This window comes from Leptonychotes weddellii, chromosome 10 (assembly GCF_054177405.1).
Source record: "Leptonychotes weddellii isolate Sample4059 chromosome 10, ASM5417740v2, whole genome shotgun sequence".
Taxonomy (NCBI): domain Eukaryota; kingdom Metazoa; phylum Chordata; class Mammalia; order Carnivora; family Phocidae; genus Leptonychotes; species Leptonychotes weddellii.
This window is the reverse complement of record NC_138378.1, coordinates 95,039,883-95,060,408: the sequence shown is the minus strand read 5'-3', so window position 1 is coordinate 95,060,408 and position 20,526 is coordinate 95,039,883. Positions and strand designations below refer to the sequence as shown.

Below are 20,526 nucleotides of genomic sequence, written 5' to 3'. Positions count from 1 at the left end.
GTGGCTCAGTTGGTTGGGCGACTGCCTTTGGCTCAGGTCATGATCCTGGAGTCCCTGGATCGAGTCCCGCATCGGGCTCCCTGCTCGGCAGGGAGCCTGCTTCTGCCTCTGACCCTCCCCCCTCTCATGTGCTCTCTCTCTCATTCTCTCTGTCTCAAATAAATAAATAAAATCTTTAAAAAAGAAAAATGTTCTCATCCCCCCAAACCATCATGTTATAGATTTTAAATATCTTACAATTTTGTCAATTTTATCTCAATAAAACTGGGACGGGGGAAGAATAGGGAGTGTGTCAACTATACTCAAATAAAAAAAAATTTTTTAAAGGGAATAAGCCTTGCCCCATCAACATTTCTGAAAATGTATGTTATTGATGAAAGAACTTTTGGTTTACAAAGGATTTCCTTCACATGTTTTCTATGTATTACAAATGATTTGAACTTCTCAGAAATACCTCTTAGGTAAATAAAATTCTCTTTCTCTCCCCCTCCCTCTTTGTCTGGTATAGATGAGGATATCCTAATGCTGCACCCACACTATTAGTTTGTCTGCCTCCGTTATAACAGCGACACCTCAGGCTGCAGAAGTGAGCCTAGTCGGGAGAGCAGGACCTACCCTCATTGCAGCTACATCACTCCCCTTCAGATATCGCCTGTCTCTAAAGTAGGGAAGCAAATATGTCATTTACTCTAAGTAAAAGAGAAAATGATAAGGGGAGTAACTTTACATCAGTCACTGTAAGTAAGGCAGAATGTGAAGAGGACAAGTTTGAAGACGCCTATGAAGTTATCCCTGTGGCATCAACAATGAATCTAACATCTTCCCTGGAAGAATGCACAACTGGATTGTATTTATTTCTAAATAACAGATTCTCAGAGGCCATAGATCTCATTCATCCGTGGTCGAAAAACAGCATATACCATGCTCTAATTTATAATATCCTTATGGTTGTCAAGGCCATCTTGACTTTTGATCCCCTGGATCTACAGATTGGAATGACTGCCACAAAGGAGGCTTTGAAAACCTGTAACAGTTTCCGAAGAAAATCTAGGATGACAAGTTTTTCTCATCTAGTGAGTAAACAGGGAATAAAGGCTATCAAAGAAGAGGAATTGCATGCGGAAGTCTGCTATGCTGAGTGTTTGATTCTGAAATCCTCCATCACATTTATACAGGATGACAGTATGTTTGGTTTTCTTAAAAGCGCAATCAACATCGGGTTAAGTTATCAAATATACAAAGACTGTCAACAAGTATTAACACAGATAACTCACAACCACAGCAAAACCTACCGACACCTGGTTGGAGGAGTGAAATGTGGACTTGGAGCATTCAATCTGATATTATCGCTTGTGCCACCAAAGACCCTTAAACTACTCAATATTGCTGGATATTCCGGTAATAAAGAGGTGGGCTTGACTTTGCTTTATGAGAGTGCATCTGAATCCCATATAAATAATATCTTAAGTGTTTTGACTCTCCTCTTTTATTACAGTTATATCTACATAGCTGTTGGTGTTGAAAAGGGTCACAGTTCTGCTGTAGAGGACCTCTTCCTAATATACCTCCAGAAATTTCCAAACTGTGTCGTACTTAAATTTTTTCATGCGCGTTTTAGTATGCTGAAAGGAAATTTTGAAAATGCACAGTTAGTATTAGAGGAGTGCATTTTGATTCAAAACGAATGGGAGCAGGTTCATCACCTGTGTTACTGGGAACTCATGTGGTGCCACATTTTTCTGCGGAATTGGAAGCAAGCTTACCGCTATGCCGATCTACTGTATCATAACAGCAGGTGGTCCAAGGCAATATACGTGTACAGTAAAGCTATGCTACTCGCCCTGCTTCCTTCTGATTCTGTCAAATCTGGGAGCGAGGACATAAACTCTCTCTTCTTAAAAGTGGATAGCCTGAGAATCAAAATCTTGGGAACTTCTGTGCCAATAGAAAAGTTTGTTGCTGAGAAGGGTCAGCGCTATGGCACGACCACGGGCTGGTTCACAGCACAGCCCATTCTGGAATTCATTTACGCCTGGAGTGGTTTCCGAGTCATGAGCAAAAAACTAGACCTTATTTCAAGCTGGCTCTCGATAATTAATAGAGGACAAGACCTTTTACGAGAAAATTCAAATAAAGAGTATGGCACAGATGACATCAGTTTGTTAAATTTACTGAAAGGTCTATGCCTGAAACACTTAGGCAGATATTCGACAGCTAAGCATTACTTTAATCGTGTCATTCAAAAGGAGAAATTGTTAAAATATGACCACTACTTGGTGCCGTATACTTACTACGAACTAGGAATTCTTCACTATCTAAAAGGAGATTATGACAGTGCAACAAAAAACCTAGACAACATAAAAAACTACAAGGACTATTCCATGGAAGCCCGATTACAGTTTAGGGCTCATGTAGCTCTTGAACAAGTAGCTAAAGAAAAGTGATGGTTTTGACACAAAGTGTGGTTTTGTTTATTATGAGTGAAGTATCTGCAATCGGCAAGGTAATTAACAGTTAGAAAAATCATTTCTTTGTGGAAGAAATCCAAGAAGAGGCAGCTGCTAAGAATCTGATCAGTAACAAGTAAGAAAGGAATTGGCCATTACTTTTCCCTCTTTCCTTCTCCTTACCTATAAAATGGAATATCTTAGACTGGCAAATGGAGTGATGCACATTCTTGGAAAAGAAAAAGCAAATGATGTACAGTTGACCCTTGAACAACACGGAGATTATGGGTGCTGACCCCTGCACAGTCAAAAATCTGCGTATAACTTTTGACTCCCCCAAAACTTAACCACTAATAGTCTATTATTGACCAGAAGCCTTATCAATAACAGTCGACTAACATATATTTTGTATGTCGCATGTATACTGTTCCTATAATAAAGGAAGCTAGAGAAAAAACGTCATTAAGAAAATCATAAGAGAAAATACTTTCACAGTACTGTACCATAGCAAAAAAAAATCCATGTGTAAGTTAACCTGCCAGTTCAAACCCATGTTGTTCAAGGGTCAACTGTATATTATGAAATATACTCTCTCTTATATGTTATGGATTTTTCAATTATGTTAGACAACATTTTCAAAAAATCAAAAAAAAATTTTTAACATCTCACTCGATAATGTATGCAACTTGCAAATAAAATAGGAAAAGTAGCTACACCAGGAATCCCAGTGCCCTATAAATGTTTTTACTGTTAAAAGAAAGAAAAAAACCTTTAAGGTCTTACTGACATTTCAAAACAATGATACACTGAACAGCAAAGACTCTGAATATTTTTCCCTCTTATAGAGTAATTTTTATTGGCTTTCTATAACAAAGAAGATATTTTCCCCCGTGTCTATATTACCTTTTACCTTTTTTACTAGGAAGCTCAACTCTGGGTCTGTAATTTGCCACAGGGTAGAGAAGAAAAAGCCCCCCACCCCCTTCACACATACACAGAGGCAAACCCTTTGAAGATAATTGGAGGAAGCCGGGAGGATAGATTCACTGGGTAGGAAAAAACAGGTTAGGTCTATGGAGGGAGACTTCAGTTACTGCTGGGCCCTCCCTTAGTTACCCTCCCTAAGGTGTATAGAGCTATAATATAATTAAATGCTGCATCTATTCAGTTGCCATTGTTATTGGGCTAATCTGAGAGTAAATAGCAGCTGTCGGCATGGGTTATTGCTTTACCTGCCTTGGGGGTAAAATCAGTACCTAGACCATTTAATTTCCAGACCATTAAATCTGGCTGAGTGTATCCTCCCTTAGAAAGTCACCCTTGGAAACAGACCTTGCTGGGGAAGTCTGGTTTGCTAAAACACATGAGTGAAACACATTATTTATTATTATTATTTTTTAATGCTTTGGGCGTCCAAGCAATCAACTGGAGCACAACGAGGAGCTAGTATTTCAGATTTAAAAATGCTTACTTTGAAAAGCACGTTCTTCATTAACTAAAAATAGACTTTCAGGTGAACAACTGTGCTTAAGTTTTCCTCCATTATTTAATTAGTACGATAGTGTGGTTAAGAGGGCAGGCTCTGGCACTAGCTAGTTGCGTGCTCTTGGCCTCTGTGCCTCAGTGTCCCTGGCTTTAAAGCAGGGTTAATAGTTCCTCTTTCATGTTTTTTCTGTGTTAATATTTTGAGTTAATACAAATGTGTTATTCCTACTACTACTATTACCAGTAGTAATAAGAAGAATAATACATTGTTACTCAGTGCAGAGGATTTAAATTACTTTCTTAGAAAAAGCAAAGGTGCCTTGTTACTGCTTTGCCAATCTGAAATTTGACCTGTTAATTTGTTTTTTCTGTTCTTTGTTTATCTTGGTCACTTATGAAATAAGTAATTCTGCCTACATTATGGTTTGGTCTTTTGTCCCAGCTTCTTCCAGTGAAGAGCAATATTAATTGGTTAAATAAACATGTTGAATGCCTACGATTTGCAGCACTGAACAGGGTATTGAGAATATAAAGCATGTTCTCTCTCCTGAGAGAACTTGTCTCCTTTATTAGGGAGACAGAAGAGGATTTTGTTGGGGTGGAAACGCTTAAAATGGTTGCTTAAACAGGTAGGAGTTTGTCTCAAACACAAAAATCTGAAGGTAGGTAGCTCAGGTCTGGTATGGCTCTTTTATTTTTCTGCGTGGTACACCGGCCTTCTCGTACATGTCTCCTCACTCAGTGGAAAGAGCTACCTCATCTCTGGGCCTTATGTCCAAGCCAGGCAGGCTGGAGGAGGAATGGGTAAGGAAGAAAAAAAAGGCTTTCTCCTTCTTAGGAGGCTTTGCCTTTTTGTTTTAGAAGGGACAGTCTTCTCAGGGATTTCCATGTGGATCTCACTGGCCAGGAATATTCATATGGCCACTTCTACCTGCAAAGGAAGCTGAAGATTCAGTGGTAGGTTTCCAGCCTCATTAAGAGGTTGTGGGAAAGGACTGTTAAATGACCCAACCTCCAGTAACTGCCTCCACACATATGTAAATAACAAGATGCTACAAAATGGTATAGAAAGGGCACCGTTGAAAAAGAGCAAGAAAACAATGAGACCAAGGAATCACCTGCAGAAGACTCTATGGGACTCCAACAGGAAATCTTGCAATTGGCATTTCCTTGGTGAAGTTGCTACCCGTAGCCCAGCTTTCTGGTCCTTAACTGGCCCAAAGGTTGACTAGACACATCGAGGCTGATTCTTACCCTGCAAACTCACAAGAGATTAAGGTATAATTTACTCTGCAAATTTATTTATAGTAGGGACTATTCCAGAGTTGCAAACTCAATTTCTTGTGGGATCAGGCAGTTAATGTAAATAATATAAAGTAGCCAAACATAAAACAATAAAAGTGGTTGAAACTAGTTGTGAAGAGAGAGGAAACCTATCTAAAAGCTTTCAAATTAAGGGGTGCCTGGGTGGCTCAGTCGTTAAGCGTCTGCCTTCAGCTCAGGTCATGATCCCAGGGTCCTGGGATCAAGCCCCTCATCGGGCTCCCTGCTCTGTGGGAAGCCGGCTTCTCCCTCTCCCACTCCCCCTGCTTGTGTTCCCTCTCTCGCTGTGTCTCTCTCTGTCAAATAAATAAAATCTTTTTAAAAAAATAAATAAAAGCTTTCAAATTTAAAAAAACATTTTAATAAAGATTTTATTTATTTGAGACAGAGTTAGAGCATGAGCAGGGGGAGAGGGAGAAGCAGACTCCCCGCCCAGCAAGGAGCCCGATGCGGGACTCAATCCCAGGTACCCGGAATCATGACCCGAGCGAAGGCAGACGCTTAACCATCTGAGCCACCCAGGTTGCCCCTAAAAAATTTTTTAATTAAAAAAATTTTAAACTGTGCAGATATTAAACTATCTGCATGTCCTAATATGACCCCTAGTTTGTGATTTCTGGTCTATTCCTTTCTATTGACTAGAAAGTGCTCATGTTTCCCTGTCAGGAATCACCTCTCCTGATAAACACTCTCCTCCCAGTGTGGAGGAGTCACAAGGCAGCATGGTGAGCATGGAATCAGAATATAAGGAGGCAAATGGTTTTAGGAACGTCTATTCCAGGCCAGGGTGAGATGTGATGAAGCATCCGTTCCCCACAATATGTATATATCTCCGGAAAGTTCCTGCCTTACAGATCCAGGGTCTCTGAGAAATACCTCCCAATCTTTTGCTAACTGACCTTTCTTCTCCCATGTCTTCTGCTGCCAACCCTGGGGTACTGGATGTCCCAGTAGGGTGTCATAACAATCAAGTTTCCATTTACTACTATAAAATCCCATTCCAGTCCTGTGTCCAGAGAATACAACCAGGTCACTTAGTTTGGAATTTTGGTCATCCCCACATTTTCTGGTGATCCAGATTATAGATGGTCTCTCTGTATCAACAAATCACAGATCGAATCACATCCATTTTACTTAACATTTAGAGTTAGTTTATAAGAGCTTGGCAGAGAGACCTCACTGTGGCTTTCCTGTGCCATAAACACAAATAAAGTGTTATTGAAGCATTTTTTATTCCAGGAAAAAATTTCTTATCTAATTAGTAAATATAATAACTATTTGGAGGCCTGAGATCCTGAAAAAACAAAGAGGAAGAGGGGGTTATGAATGAAGAAAAGAACAGATCAAAGTTCTCAACATGCCCTTGCCCCAATCCAATCAATCACTAAATCCTGTTGATTTTTCCTTCAAAATATTTGTTGATTCTACTCCTTTTTTCTCCTCTTTTTCATTTCCACTGCCATCAGCTTAGGCTAGGACTTTATTATGTCCTGTCTGGGCCACTGCACCAATTTTTAGGAGCTCAGTAGTCAACATCTTCTGTTGTTTCAAGGCAATTCCAGGGAAAAATAAAAATAGTGAACCCCACTTTATTTTTTTTTTCAAAACAAAATAAAATCTATGTAGAACATGTATTTTTGTACTGCTTAGACTGATTATATAATTGACTAAGAGGAACTCAATGAAAAAAATGGCACTGATTTTTAGCCAGTATAAAGGTATTAGCTGAGCATATTTGAAAAGCAACAATTACAGAAGCAGTTTGCTAAACCCTCACGCCTTACATGGATTTAGTGCTTTAGAGTTCACAAAGTCTGTTTAAAGCATTTTCATCCAGGGAAAACAATTCTATCTTCACCTTATTGCTAGGGAAACCAATTTTCTCTGAGGTTGTAAAAATCTCCCCTCTGGGCAGGCCTGGGCAGCGCTGGGCAGAGCAGATAATTAATCAATTTAGAGACACTGCCTCCCTAAATCCGCTTTCCATTTGGAAAGTGGTTCTGGAATTTTGTCCTGATACCACTGCTTTGTTTGGATAGAGAGGCTACATTTTACATAAAGTTTTATGCTGTGTATATATACTGTTTTCTCCACCTCTCATTTTTCTGCATCCTTGCTAATACACTGATTTAATCATGTTATTCCATCACTCAAATTTTTTCCATTCTCTTGGTATAGTTATTCACTCAAAATGAGGTAATATCTGAAAGTTCTTAAAGTAGTGCCTGGACATATTAGGTGATATGTAACTGCCTAAGAAATGAAAATTCAGTTCAAATTGAGCACCTACTATATGCCAGGCAATGTGGTAGAGGTGGGGTATATGGTAGTAAATAAAACAGACATAGCCCCTGCCCTTAGAAGGTTTACAGTGCTTCTAAGTGACTGTATGGCTTAGTCATGAACATTTATTGCTGACAGGATGTTAGGTCATCTAATCCCACATTTTCACTTATAAATGAGGAAACTGAAATCTAAGAAGGCAAATGACATCCAAAGTCATAAAGCTGGTAGGAACAGTCAGTGGTGTGCAGGAACCAGTTTAAACTGTCTTAAAAGAGCCCTTTGTTAAATATTCAGGAATTTTTTGAGCCAGTTGTTAAATCATTAGTACCTTGAAATCAGCCACGGTAGGAATATTTACACCGCAGGAATCAGCAAATGGTACAAATCAAACCTCCTTTTTTCAGGAGAACCAGTTTACCAGGACACTACAGATTTGATCAAATGAAACCAAGATTTCTAAAACTCCCTGCCCACTGCTTTTCACTCCAACCTACACCTCCTTTGATTAGGTTCTGCGTCCCATAGACACAGAATTTTTTGTGGTTAGTTCATTACTTATAAATCAAGTTCAAGCACTACCTCTTTAAGAAGATTTTCTAAGAACCCCTTCCCCAGCTCTTCCCATTTATTACCAAATTAGGTAGAGGAGACATTATCAGCTTCCCAAAGGGAAGACATTTTTGAAATTAGTTTTTTAATTCCTAGTTGTTAACAGAAAGTGCATGTGTAGGTATACAATATATGCTTGATGAATAAATGCAGAAATAAAGAATAGACACTTTTAACGGACTCTACTTGTTGAATGAATGAAAAAACCAGAACATTAAAAAAAAAAATCTTGGGCCAAAATGACCATTTATTTTTTTCTGACCTTACCTTGCATGAAATATACTCAGCAAATTACTATCCCACCCCCACTCATTTTCTACCTACTTTTTTTTTTCATGATAAGTATACTCTTTATCTACCTACTATTATGATCCAACACTGTGAATTGAAAATTGTGATAGTCTGGCCAGGGCAGGGCAGGTTTATCTTTGCACCATGATGAAGAACAGTGTAAAACTATTGACAACTTTTTTAAGCTTCTGATGTTCTTCAGAGAAATTAAGAAAAGCTTTTTTAAAAAAGTGTTTCTTGCTGGGGCACCTGGCTGGTGCCTTTTAAGATTTCATTTATTTATTTGACAGAGAGAGATCGACAGAAGAGAGGGAGGGAGAGCACAAGCAGGGGGAGTGGCAGGCAGAGGGAAAGGGAGAAGCAGGCTCCCTGCCGAGCAGAAAGTTGATGTGGGGCTCCATCCCAGGACCCCGGGATCATGACCCAAGCAGAAGGAGGAGGTTAACGGACTGAGCCACCCAGGTGTCCCAGAGCATGTAATTCTTGATCTCAGGGTCATGAGTTTAAACCCCAAGTTGGGTGTAGAGATTACTTAAAAAAAAAAAAAGTCTTGCTAAAATTAAAATGTACTCCAAAATCTAGAATAAACAATTTTTCACTTGGCAGAGGAAAAGGTTAAGTGTGTGTGTGTGTGTGTGTGGGTGTGAAAGTTTGAGGGGGAGGCAGACATTAGGAAGGAGATGGAGGAAGAGGGAAAGGGAAGAGAGGAAGTAGAAAATGTGAGAGAAGGGACATCAGCTGGTCTGAGGGAGGCACCAGGTGGACAAGGGTAAGGAAAAGGAAATGGCACCATCTGAACTTGAGGGTGGACTACAGGAGAGGGTCTCTCTGTAAACCTGTATTATGGAGTGGATTGGGCTCAGTCTGTTATAAATCAGTGATTCACATCAGCAGATGCTGGAAATGATTATCTGGGAGACTAAAGGGAGAGGGGAGAGAAGGGAAGGAATTTGCCCCAGTCTCATCACTTTAAAAGGGGTCATTTAAGTTAAGCTTGGAGCTAGCTTCCAAAGTCTTTGATTCTGCAGTACAGATAGAAGGCTTAAAATGCAAATGGCCAGTTGTCACAATTGTTTGAAGCTCTTTTGGACTGAATTTTTATGAGGTCATATGTTTAGCTTCACATTTTAACAATTGGTATGTATGTATATTTATACATTTTTTTATTGAAGTAATCTCTATACCCAATGTGGGGCTCCGACTCACCACCTGGGGATCAAGAGTAGCATACTTTTCTGACTGAGCCAGTCAGGCGCCCCCAACTGGTATTTATATTAGCTCTTTGTAGATTTATAGAGGACTTAACTGGCATAATCTAATTTAATCTACTAAAGCCACATTAATATAATCAACCAAACACTCGAGTGAAGGTTGCCAAAGGATTATTTAAAATGATGGCAATAAGAAACAATGTACTTCAAGGATTATGTGAACTCAGATCCCAAATTGTAAGGGAAAAGCTAATTTTCAATGTTTTCTACATCGTGGTTTGATAGTCCTCTAATTCGGTTTCCGTAAATCTCCCTTGGTGTTCATATTTGCAGAAACTCAATATTTAACACCTCGTACCATTTTTCAGGATCACAGTTTATTTGGACCATGCCAGGAACCGACTACATACCTGAACCGAAATCTGTGGCAGAAGCGAGTCTTTTGCCCTTTTCCACTGCGGGGGTGGTGAGGGGTTGCGGGGGAGAGGCCCGGGCTTTCCTGTGAGTGAGGCACCCCTCACTAGCGAACGGTCGGCTAGGTGGAAATCATCCCAATCCTGTGCTTTTTCTTTCTGGCTTCTGCACCTCCTGCAGGACTGTAGCCAGGGCACATCCCAAAGGAGCAGACGTATTAATTGCCTTACACTAGCCAAACAAACAAATATCTTGGCTCTATCGCTTTTCTCCAAGGCACTTTCACCTCACACTTCCCGCTTTAGGATTTACCGAGAGGGTTCTTGCGCTTTGAGTCCACCGCAAGGGTGCATTTCCAGGTCTACTTTCAACGAGGAACTTGGCACGAGACTTTTCCTCTTTAAAAACGAAAGGTTGAAACGTCCATCGTGACAGTGAAGAGGGGTGGTTCTAGCGAACAAGGAGCCTTATTACTACTACACAAAAATCTCAGGCTCTGCCCGCACCCGGCCTTTATCCCCCCACGCCCGGTGACTCTCAGACCTCTAGGTGTGACCAAGGCCAAGGACTACAAAACAGAGAATTCTGGGGGAAGGAAGTGACGACGTGGCGCAAAGCCTGCTGGGCTCAGGTGGGCGCCGCTGGAGTGACTCCTTCCTCACCGCGTGGTTACTGTGTACCCGTCGCTGCGAGGAGTTCTTGCTGGTATTTCTTTCGTTTGTGGGAATTAAACGTTAAGTACCACCAGGTTTGAGAACCGTTTTAAGGGTCGTACAGCTGCAAGCTGGGCCACGGAATCTGCGCTCTAGAGCCTTCGCTGCTGCCCCCTGGTTCGTGCATCCTCCAAATAAGAGGGAATTGTCAAATCCGGGGCCTCTCCCCGGCGGGATCCAGCGGAGAAAGAGCTGGAGAGAGCAAGTGGGTGGATATCAAAGGAGTTTTCCTCTTCAGTTTTGGCTAAATGTGGTGTGGAGTGAGTTCCTTTGGTCGCAGGAGATCAGAGTTAAAAGGTTTGAGCATCTGCTGACCGGAGTTCAAAGCCAGGGTGAAGGCGATTTGGAATCGTACTGGGTGGTGGAATAGAAGTAAGCCGGATGAGTTACCCCGGGCTGGGCCTCATGGCAGCGCCCGTGTCTCCTTAGCTTTCAGACCGAATTGTGAATATCAGCTATTTTCCTGATAATGGAACTTGAGGCAAATCACAGATGTTCTCTGTCTCTAGGATGGCACTTGCTTGAGTGGAACATATATTAACCCGAACTGGTGGTGGTTTTAGATCTAGCCAGCTGGCAGCCATGAATGAATGGATGAGGAAAGGCCCCTTAGAATGGCAAGATTACACGTACAAAGAAGTCAGAGTGACAGCCAGTGAGAAGGAGTATAAAGGATGGGTTTTAACCACAGACCCAGTTTCTGCCAAGTGAGTATGGCTCCTTCTCCCCTGAAATCAATGACACCGCTTTGTGCTGCCTATATGTTATATCCAAACTAAGGAAGTAGATAAATGAAAGGCTAGTTATTCACACATAAGAATTGCGTTGCTTTTGAGTCGAAGTGTTGTTCTAACTATGGATTACCTTGGCAGACAAGCCAAGTTTGTAGAAGTGAGACGCTTTTTTTGTTACTACATTTTTTTTTTAAGATTTTATTTATTTATTTGAGGGAGACACAGAGCAAGCACGAGGGAGGGGGAGGAGCAGAGGGAGAGGGAGGAGCCGACTCCCCGCTGAGCAGGGAGCCTGACGCGGGGCTCCATCCCAGGACTCCGCGATCATGACCTGAGCCGAAGGCAGACGTCCAACTGACTGAGGCACCCAGGCGCCCCTTGTTACTACGTTTTTATTAGACAATCTCAAGCATACATAAATGTAGAGAGAATAGCGTAACAGACACTAGCCTTTCTTTCCCCTTCTAAATATCTTTAAGCCAGTTGCAGATATCATATAATTTTGTTCATAAATACCTCAATATCTTTTAGCAGATAAGGACTCTTTAATAACCACAGTAACATTATAATACCTAACAAAAGTAATAATAACTTTATTATTAACAGTCCGTTTTTAGATTTGCCTGGTTGTCTCAAAATATCTCTTTAATTGGTTTATCAATTTGGTTGGTATGTCTCTTAAGTATCTTAATCTATGACTGCACTTTCTCTTTTTAGTTTTCCATGTCATTTATTTGTTGAAGAAATGGAATCATTTGTCTTATAGAACTGAACACGTTCTGGATTTAGCTTACTGCATTGTGCATGGTGTAGCTTAACATGTTTTGTTTTTTTTTTTAGATTTTATTTATTTATTTGCGAGAGAGAATGAGAGACAGAGCACGAGAGGGAGGAGGGTCAGAGGGAGAAGCAGACCCCCTGCTGAGCAGGGAGCCCGATGCGGGACTCGATCCGGGGACTCCAGGATCATGACCTGAGCCGAAGGCAGTCGCTTAACCGACTGAGCCACCCAGGCGCCCGCTTAACATGTTCTTATATCCGTATTTCCTATAAACTGGTATGCCTATCTAGAGGTTTGATTAGGATCAGATTTGTTTTTTGCAAGACTACTTTATTTATTTTTAAGATTTATTTATTTGACAGAGAGAGACAGCGAGAGAGGGACCACAAGCAGGGGGAGTGGGGGAGAGAGAAGCAGGCTTCCCGCCGAACAGGGAGCCGGATGTAGGGCTCGATCCCAGGACCGTTGGCCCATGACCTGAGCCGAAGGCAGACACTTAACATCTGAGCCACCCAGGCGCCCCTTGCCCCTTGCAAGACTACTTTAAAGGTGATGATACACACACACACTTTTTATTTTGGAATGATTTTAGATTTACAGAAAAGAATACAGAGAGGACCCATCTACCCAGCTTCCCCTAATGTTGGCATCTTACCTAACCATGGTACATTCCTCGAAACTAAAACTTTACATAAACTGCAATCATTTGGATTTTAACAGTTTTTCCACTAATTGTTTGCCTTTGTCTGTTCCAGGATCCAATCTAGGATCTGACATTCGTTTAATTGTTATGTGTCCTTAGTCTCCTCTGGTTTGTGAGAATTTTTCAGTCCTTCCTTGTTTTTCATGACCTTGACACTTTTGAAGAGTTCTGGTGAGTGAGGTATTTCATAGAATGTCTCTCAATTTGGGTTTCTGTGATGCTTTCTCATAATTAGCCTGGGATTTTAGGTTTTGGGAGGAGTACCAACGAAGTGAAATTCACATCACATCACACCACATCATTTATTTTATTTAGTTAGGATTTTTGCATTTGTATTCATGAATGAGATTAGCTTGTAGTTTTATATTTTAATCTTCTCCTCTGCTTTTGGTATCAAGATTATATTAACCTCATTAAACAAGTTAAGGCACAGTCCCCCTTTTATAGTCTCTAGAAGAATTTGGTTAGATTAGAAATGTTTGAACCTTGGGGTGCCTGGCTGGCTTAGTCAGTGGAGCGTGCAACTCTTGATCTTGGGATTGTGGGTTTGAGCCCCACATTGGGTGTGGAGATTACTTAAAAATAAAATCTTGGGGCGCCTGGGTGGCTCAGTCGTTAAGCGTCTGCCTTCGGCTCAGGTCATGATCCCAGGGTCCTGGGATCGAGCTCCACATTGGGCTCCTTGCTCAGCCGGAAGCCTGCTTCTCCCTCTCCCATTCCCCCTGCTTGTGTTCCTTCTCTAGCTGTCTCTCTCTCTGTGTCAAATAAATAAAAAAAATTTTAAAAAATAAAATAAAATCTTAAAAAAAAAATGCTTGGGGTGCCTGGGTGGCTCAGTTGGTTAAGCGACTGCCTTCGGCTCAGGTCATGATCCTGGAATCCTGGGATCAAGTCCCACGTCGGGCTCCCAGCTCAGCGGGGAGCCTGCTTCTCCCTCTGGCCCTCTCCCCTCTCATGCTGTCTCTCTCTCTCTCTCTTTCTCAAATAAATAAATAAATAAATAAAATCTTAAAAAAATGCTTGAACCTTGAAAATTGTATATAATTTGTTAGTAAAATTGGGCCTTCCCCCCATGGGAAAATATTTTAAAATACTTACTCAGTTTTTATGAAAGACTATAGGACTATTTATAGTCTTTTTTTTTGACTCAGTAGTAGAAATTTACATTTTCTAGGAGTTTTCTATTTTAGTTTTCAAGACTATTGGCATAAATTTGTTCCTAATACTTTAAATTGCCAATCTTTGCTGCCTCCTTCCTAATATTATTTGTATGTGTCTTTTTTTTCTATTCTAATCAGTTTTGCCTGAGTTTTGTGAATTTTACGTTGTTTTTGTTTTTTAAAGAACCAACATTTGGCTTTGATGATCTTGTTATTAACTCTTGTTTTCTCTTTCATTAATTTTGTGCTTTGTTATTTTCTTTGGTCTGCTTTGAAGGCAAGTTATTCAGTTGTTTACCTCAAATTAAGTCTGTACCCTTTCTTGATTTCTAATACACATTTAAGCCATTTATAACTTTTCAGTGCTTTAACTGCATCCCGCCATGATTGGCTTTAGGCTAGAAAAAAAGTTTAGATGTGTAGGACCCTCGGTGAATACTTATTGAATGAGTACAAACATTTGGTGGTGAGGGGATTAATTTTAAACAGGGAAGTTCTTATTCCCGATTTCTAATTGCCTGTTGGGGCTGGTGATGCCTCTTCATTCCATTGCTTCTTCCGTAGCTTTATGGGCCTTTACATTTTTCTTTTGCAAATCTGCTCTGAACTTAACTTTTCCTCCCAAGTATTGTCCTTGTGAACTTCCTGGAAGATGGCAGCATGTCTGTGACTGGAATTATGGGCCATGCTGTGCAGACCGTTGAAACTGTGAACGAAGGGGACCATGGAGTGAGAGAGAAACTGATGAATTTGTTCATGTCTGGAGACTGCAAGGCCTACAACCCTGAGGATCTGGAGAAGAGAAAGAACAGCCTAAAGAAATGGCTCGAGAAGAACCACATCCCCATCACAGAACAGGGAGATTCACGAAGGACTCTGTGTGTGGCTGGGGTTCTGACTATAGACCCACCGTATGGTCCAGAAAATTGCAGCAGTTCTAATGAGATTATTCTCTCCCGTGTTCAGGATCTTATTCAAGGACATCTTGCAGCTTGCCAATGAGAGGCCAAGAACTATGGATGCATCAATTGAAATAACATTTCATTTTTTTTTTTCTTCATAAAATGTTTTGAATGTTAAATCCATCATATTACAAGACTTCAAAGGCACACAGTTGTGTGTGTGTGTTTGAGTTTTAATTCTATGTTGTTTTGGTAAAATCAAAGATCTGGATTATAAGTGCTAATAAATAAACTATGGCAAAGCTAGCATCACATGCAACAAAATAGCACAAGGACATTAGAATTGTAAGAGTCTTTTGTTGGTGGGAGTACACCTCCATTTTTGTTAGGCAAGAAACACATGTTAGATTCAATATAAAATGTCTTGTTAAGCCCCTTGTATGTGTCTGTTTTAAAATATTGTGTAAGGATGAAATCGCTTTTGAATCAGAATCTATTGGAATATATGCTTTTTTGGTTGAAACTTGAAAAGTTTTAACTACTTGTAAAATCTTACCACATAAGCTGTTTAACTTTCAAAGCCTTTACAGTGAGCCCTGGCTGATATCTCTGACGAAAAAGGTAAATGTGACAAGTATTCTGCTCCTGCACTGAACCCAGTTCCCGTGCCTGGTGGATTCAGCCAAGGCCTTCAGCCCATGCTGCTTTCTGCCTGTAGCCCCCATTCCTGGGTCAGGCTTCACTGAGGGGGGAGAACGCAGGAAGCATGCCTCACTAAACCTGGCCCTACCCCTTGGAAGCCAGGCAGGGGCCAGGACTCGATATGGAGGTTTCTGGCCTAGAAACCGAGGGAGGTACCTCAGATTGTCAGTTGGGTGTCTTCTCGGGGGCAGGTCAGATTAGAACCCCAGGCCTCTGACTCCTAGGACAAGGGTCAGCAAACTTTGAGCCCTTGGGACAAATGCAGCCTGCTGCCTCCATTTGATAAAACTTTTCCTGGAACACAGCCGTACCCACTGGTTTACGTATTTTCTGTGGCTGCTTTTGAGCCATAGTGGCAGATTTGAATATTGTAACAAACTATATGGCTTATATTTACAGAAAAATACAGCCCTGCCCTAGGCGTGTGGGGTGGGTGTCTTTATGATAATCACCTGTGACCTACAAAGAATAACCAGACCCTAAAAGGGAAGTAAGCCATTGAAGGAGTTATCAGTAAAGATGTTAAAAGGATTTAAGTTCCCTGGTCAGCATTCTATAAAAGACCAACCCTGGGGTCCCTGGGTGGCTCGGTCCTTAAGTGTCTGCCTTCAGCTCAGGTCATGATCCCGGGGTCCTGGGATCGAGCCCCGCGTTGGGCTCCCTGCTCAGGCGGGAAGCCTGCTTCTCCCTCTGCCTGCTACTCCCCCTGCTTGTGTTCCCTCTCTGCTGTCCTTCTCTGTCAAATAAAATAAATGAAATCTTAAGAAAAAAAAAGACCAACTATCTCTGTCACTATCTCTGTCTCTCAAATAAAGTCCATATATATATATATATATATATACAGAAAGTTTGCTCTAGGAAATCCTTGAAGCAGCCTGGTGTGCCAGGGCTTGGGGCAGACTTCCAAAGGCAGTTTTGAACTAGATAGGCCACGTGGGCTGCTATAGGGCTAAACTCAGAACTCTAACTTCTTCCTAGTCTGTCCGCAGGGATTCAGCTGTGCAAACAGCCCTTTCAGTTCTCACGTATGTCCCTTATTCATACAAAAAGAGAAGCGGTACCTTTTGCAAGAAATAGTTTTAAAAAGTCAGCTTTTAGGGGGTCTTTGAATGCAGCCCGATCAGCGCAATTTCCTGCATAGTTGTCCAATGACAGGATGTAGCCTCACACTCCTCACACTTCAGCAAGCGTCAGAATCAGTCCGAGAGCTGTTAGAACAGATTGCAGGACCCTACCCCCAGTGGATTCTGTCTCAGGAGGTCCAGGTTGGGACCCAGGCATTGGCATTTCTAACAAACTCCCAGATAATGGTGATGCTACCTGTCTCAGGCCACACTTGAAAAAGCAGTTCAGAAACCTTGGGGAAACAGTCCATCCCTCACAACTTTATAAGGTTCCCATGATCCTAAAAAGATTTAGTGCATAGCCTTGCTCCTTGTGACTAAGACCCTCCCATTCAAATCCTGGAATGTCTTTGGGAAGGAAATAAGGGAAGAGGAGTAAGAACAAATTAAATTCAGTGTGGAAATGATTTTTGCAAAATACGGGGAGGCCTTGAGATGAGAGAAGCCATGTAGGAAATTGCCCAAAACATCAGTTGGACTTGAGCCCTATTCCAGGGACAGGTGCACTGGTGTTGGTAGATTTGTTTGCTGTCAGACTAATGAGCTGGGGAGAGAGACTGTTTCTTGGCAACTGAGTCCTCTGTTTAAACAATGTGCCTGCAAACAAAAGCTGAGTGCCGAAGAGGGTAAATGATCTGGCTCTGCCACGGAAACCTTATATTCTTATCACTTTGTCAAATCTATTTCTTTGTGTTTCTAATATTTACTCAAATGGAAATATATTCTAATTATGTACTTAGAGCATACATGCACCGCTTTTAACTTATTTTAACGTAATTTCAGATTTATAGGAAATTTGCAAGAACAGGACAAAGAATTCCCATATATCTTTCTCTCAGCAAATGTCAACATTTGACCACATTTGTATTTTCCGTCTATGTGTGTGTGTGTTCATTTTCTCCCCCTGAACTGTTTGAGAGTAAATCATGGACACGATGGAAAAATGAGGACATTCTCTTAAATAACCACAGTACAGTCATCAAAATCAGGATAGTAACATTGATATAGTACTGTGATTTAATACACACCTTATCCAGATCGTCTCAATGTCCTGTACTGGAAAAACAAAACACAAAATGATTTTTTTTTTTTTTAAAGATTTCATTTGACAGAGATAGACAGCGAGAGAGGGAACACAAGCAGGGGGAGTGGGAGAGGGAGAAGCAGGCCTCCTGCTGAGCAGGGACCCTGGGATCGTGACCTGAGCTGAAGGCAGACGCTTAACGACTGAGCCACCCAGGTGCCCCCAAAATGATTTTTAAAATTTGGACCATGCATCATGTTCAGTCATGTCCCTTCCTTTAATTGGAAAGAGTTCCTCAGTCTTTCTTTGATTTTTAGGACATTGACATTTATTTTGTGGAATAATCCTCAATTTGAGTTTGATGTTTCATTTTGTTTCAATTTGATAGGATTCTTTTGGGTAGGAATACCCTGGAAATGATAGTGTGTTCTCAATACATCATATCAGGAGGTACATAATATTGATTTGTCCCATTTCTGGTGATGTTAACTGTGATCACTAGGTGAAGGTAGTTTTTCACTTTTCTCCACTGTAAAGTGACTATTTTTTTTGTTTATTTATTTTTTTAGTCATTGCTACACCCAGGGTGGGGCTTGAATTCATGACCTCAAGATCAAGAGTCACATGCTCTTCTGACTGAGCCAGCCAGGTGCCCCACTATTTTTTTGTTTTTTTTTTTAGTTAAAGGAATCTTACAACAAATTTTTATTTATTTATTTTTAAAGATTTTAAGTAATCTCTATACCCAACATGGGGCTCCGACTCAACAACCCTGAGATCAAGAGTCATATGCTCTACTGACTGAGACAGCCAGGTGCCCAGTGTATTTTTTTTTTTAAGAAAGAGCGCATGTGCGCCAGCTGCGGGGGGGCAGTTAGGGTGAGGGGAGAGAATCTTTTTTTTTTTAAGTATGCACGTCTTTTTTTTTTTTTTTAAGATTTTATTTATTTATTTGTCAGAGAGAGCGAGCACAAGCGGGAGAGCGTCAGGCAGAGGGAGAAGCAGGGAGCCAGGATGCCCTGGGATCCTGACATGAACCAAAGGCAGACGTTTAACCGACTGAGCCACCCAGGCGCCCCAGGCATCCAACATATTTTTTAAAAAGAACTTTAGGGGCACCTGGGTAGCTCAGATGGTTAAGCGTCTGCCTTTGGCTCAGGGTCCTGGGATCGAGTCCCGCCTCAGGCTCCTTGCTTGGCCAGGAGTCTGCTTCTCCCTCTCCCTCTCCCCCTGCTCATGCTCTCTCTCTCTTTCTCAAATGAATAAATAAAATCTTTTTTTAAAGAACTTTATTGAGGTATTATTAACGTATCATAAAATTCATCTACCTGAAGCATATAATTCAGTGATCTTTAGTAAATTTACAGAGTTGTGCAGCCATCACCATAATCCTTTATTTTTTTAAACATTTTCATCCCCACAAGATTCTGTATCTCATTTGCAGTGAATTCCCATTCCCACCCTCAGTCCCAGGCAACCACTAATCTTTTTGTATCTATTGGCTTGACATTTCTGTATATTTCATATAAATGGAATCATACCATATGTGGTCTCTGTGTCTGGCTTCTTTCACTTAGCATTATGTTTCTGAAGTTCATCCATGTTGTAGCATGTATCACAGGCTCCTTTTTCTTAATAATATTCCATTGTGAATATACTCCTTTTTGTTTATTCATTTACCATGGATATTTGGATTATTCCCAGTTTGGAACTATTATGAAAAATGCTGCTGTGAACATTTGTGAGAAGTCTCTGTATGGACATATATTTTCATTTCTCTTATGTGAAATACCTATGAATGGAGTTACTGGATTACATGATAAATTATGTCTAACTTTTTAAGAAATCAAGCTATTTTCTAATATGGCCATACCATTTTACATTCCATCAGCAATGTATGAGGGTTCTAATTTCTCTGCACCCTTATGAATATGTGGTACTGTATGTGATTCTAGAGGTTATGAAGTAGTATCTCATTGTGGTTTTCATTTGCATTTCTCTGATGACTAATGATGTTGAGCATCTTTTCATTTGCTTCTTAAGCCATTTGTATATCCTTGGTGAAATGTTTACTCAAGTATTTTGCCTGTTCTTTAAAACTGAGTTGTCTACTTGAGTTCTAAGAAGTCTTAATATATCCTAGATACAAGTGCTTTGTCGAAATATAATTTGCAAATATTTCCTCCCAGTCTGTGGCTTGTCTTGTATTTTCTTAACGATGTTTTTAAGCTGCAAAAGTTTAAGAAATTGACTAAGTATGATTTACCAATTTTTTTTTTTTCTGTTATGGATCATGCTTTTGGTGTTTGTAGCTAAGAACTCTGCCTAACTTAAGGTCACATAGATTTTCTGGGTTTTTTTTTCTCTTTTTTTAATTTTTAAAGTTTATTTATTTTAGAGAGTGTGTGCGATTGGGGGGAGGGGCAGAGGGAGAGAGTCTCAAACAGACTCCCCCACCCCCACCCCAAGCGCAGAGCCTGAGATGGGGCTCCATCCGACAACCCACAACCTGAGCCGAAACCAAGAGTCGGACACTTAACCAACTGAGCCACCCAGGCGCCCTCCAAATACATTTTCAAGAGAGAGTAGACCATAAATTTATTCCCTACAGCTTCTT

At 40.8% G+C, this 20,526-nt stretch overlaps 1 protein-coding gene and 1 pseudogene across 7 annotated transcripts; both read left to right on the top strand.

Moving 5' to 3' along the window:
* Positions 1–677: 677 nt before the first annotated feature.
* LOC102743856 (tetratricopeptide repeat protein 39B pseudogene) lies at positions 678–2,448 on the top strand (annotated as a pseudogene).
* An 8,224-nt stretch (positions 2,449–10,672) lies between these two features.
* On the top strand, positions 10,673–16,289 carry GEMIN6 (gem nuclear organelle associated protein 6). Of its 7 annotated transcripts, none has more exons than XM_031041275.2 (3): positions 10,673–10,771; positions 11,289–11,486; positions 14,784–16,289. In XM_031041275.2, exons 2-3 carry the CDS (start codon positions 11,362–11,364, stop codon positions 15,157–15,159), a joined length of 501 nt encoding a protein of 166 aa, XP_030897135.1. In that variant the 5' UTR covers positions 10,673–10,771; positions 11,289–11,361; the 3' UTR covers positions 15,160–16,289. The 7 variants fall into 7 exon arrangements, with proteins under 7 accessions (XP_030897135.1, XP_006745348.1, XP_030897136.1 ...); XM_006745285.3 differs by having other exon boundaries at positions 10,683–10,771; positions 11,343–11,486; XM_031041276.2 differs by having other exon boundaries at positions 10,756–10,896; positions 11,343–11,486.
* The last annotated feature ends 4,237 nt before the right edge of the window (positions 16,290–20,526 follow it).

Coding starts and splice junctions, on each gene's coding strand:
- GEMIN6 (XM_031041275.2), top strand. CDS start 11,362: ATGAATGAATGGATGAGGAAAGGCCCCTTAGAATGGCAAGATTACACG. Junction 11,487..14,783: donor ACAGACCCAGTTTCTGCCAA/GTGAGTATGGCT, acceptor TTTCCTCCCAAG/TATTGTCCTTGTGAACTTCC.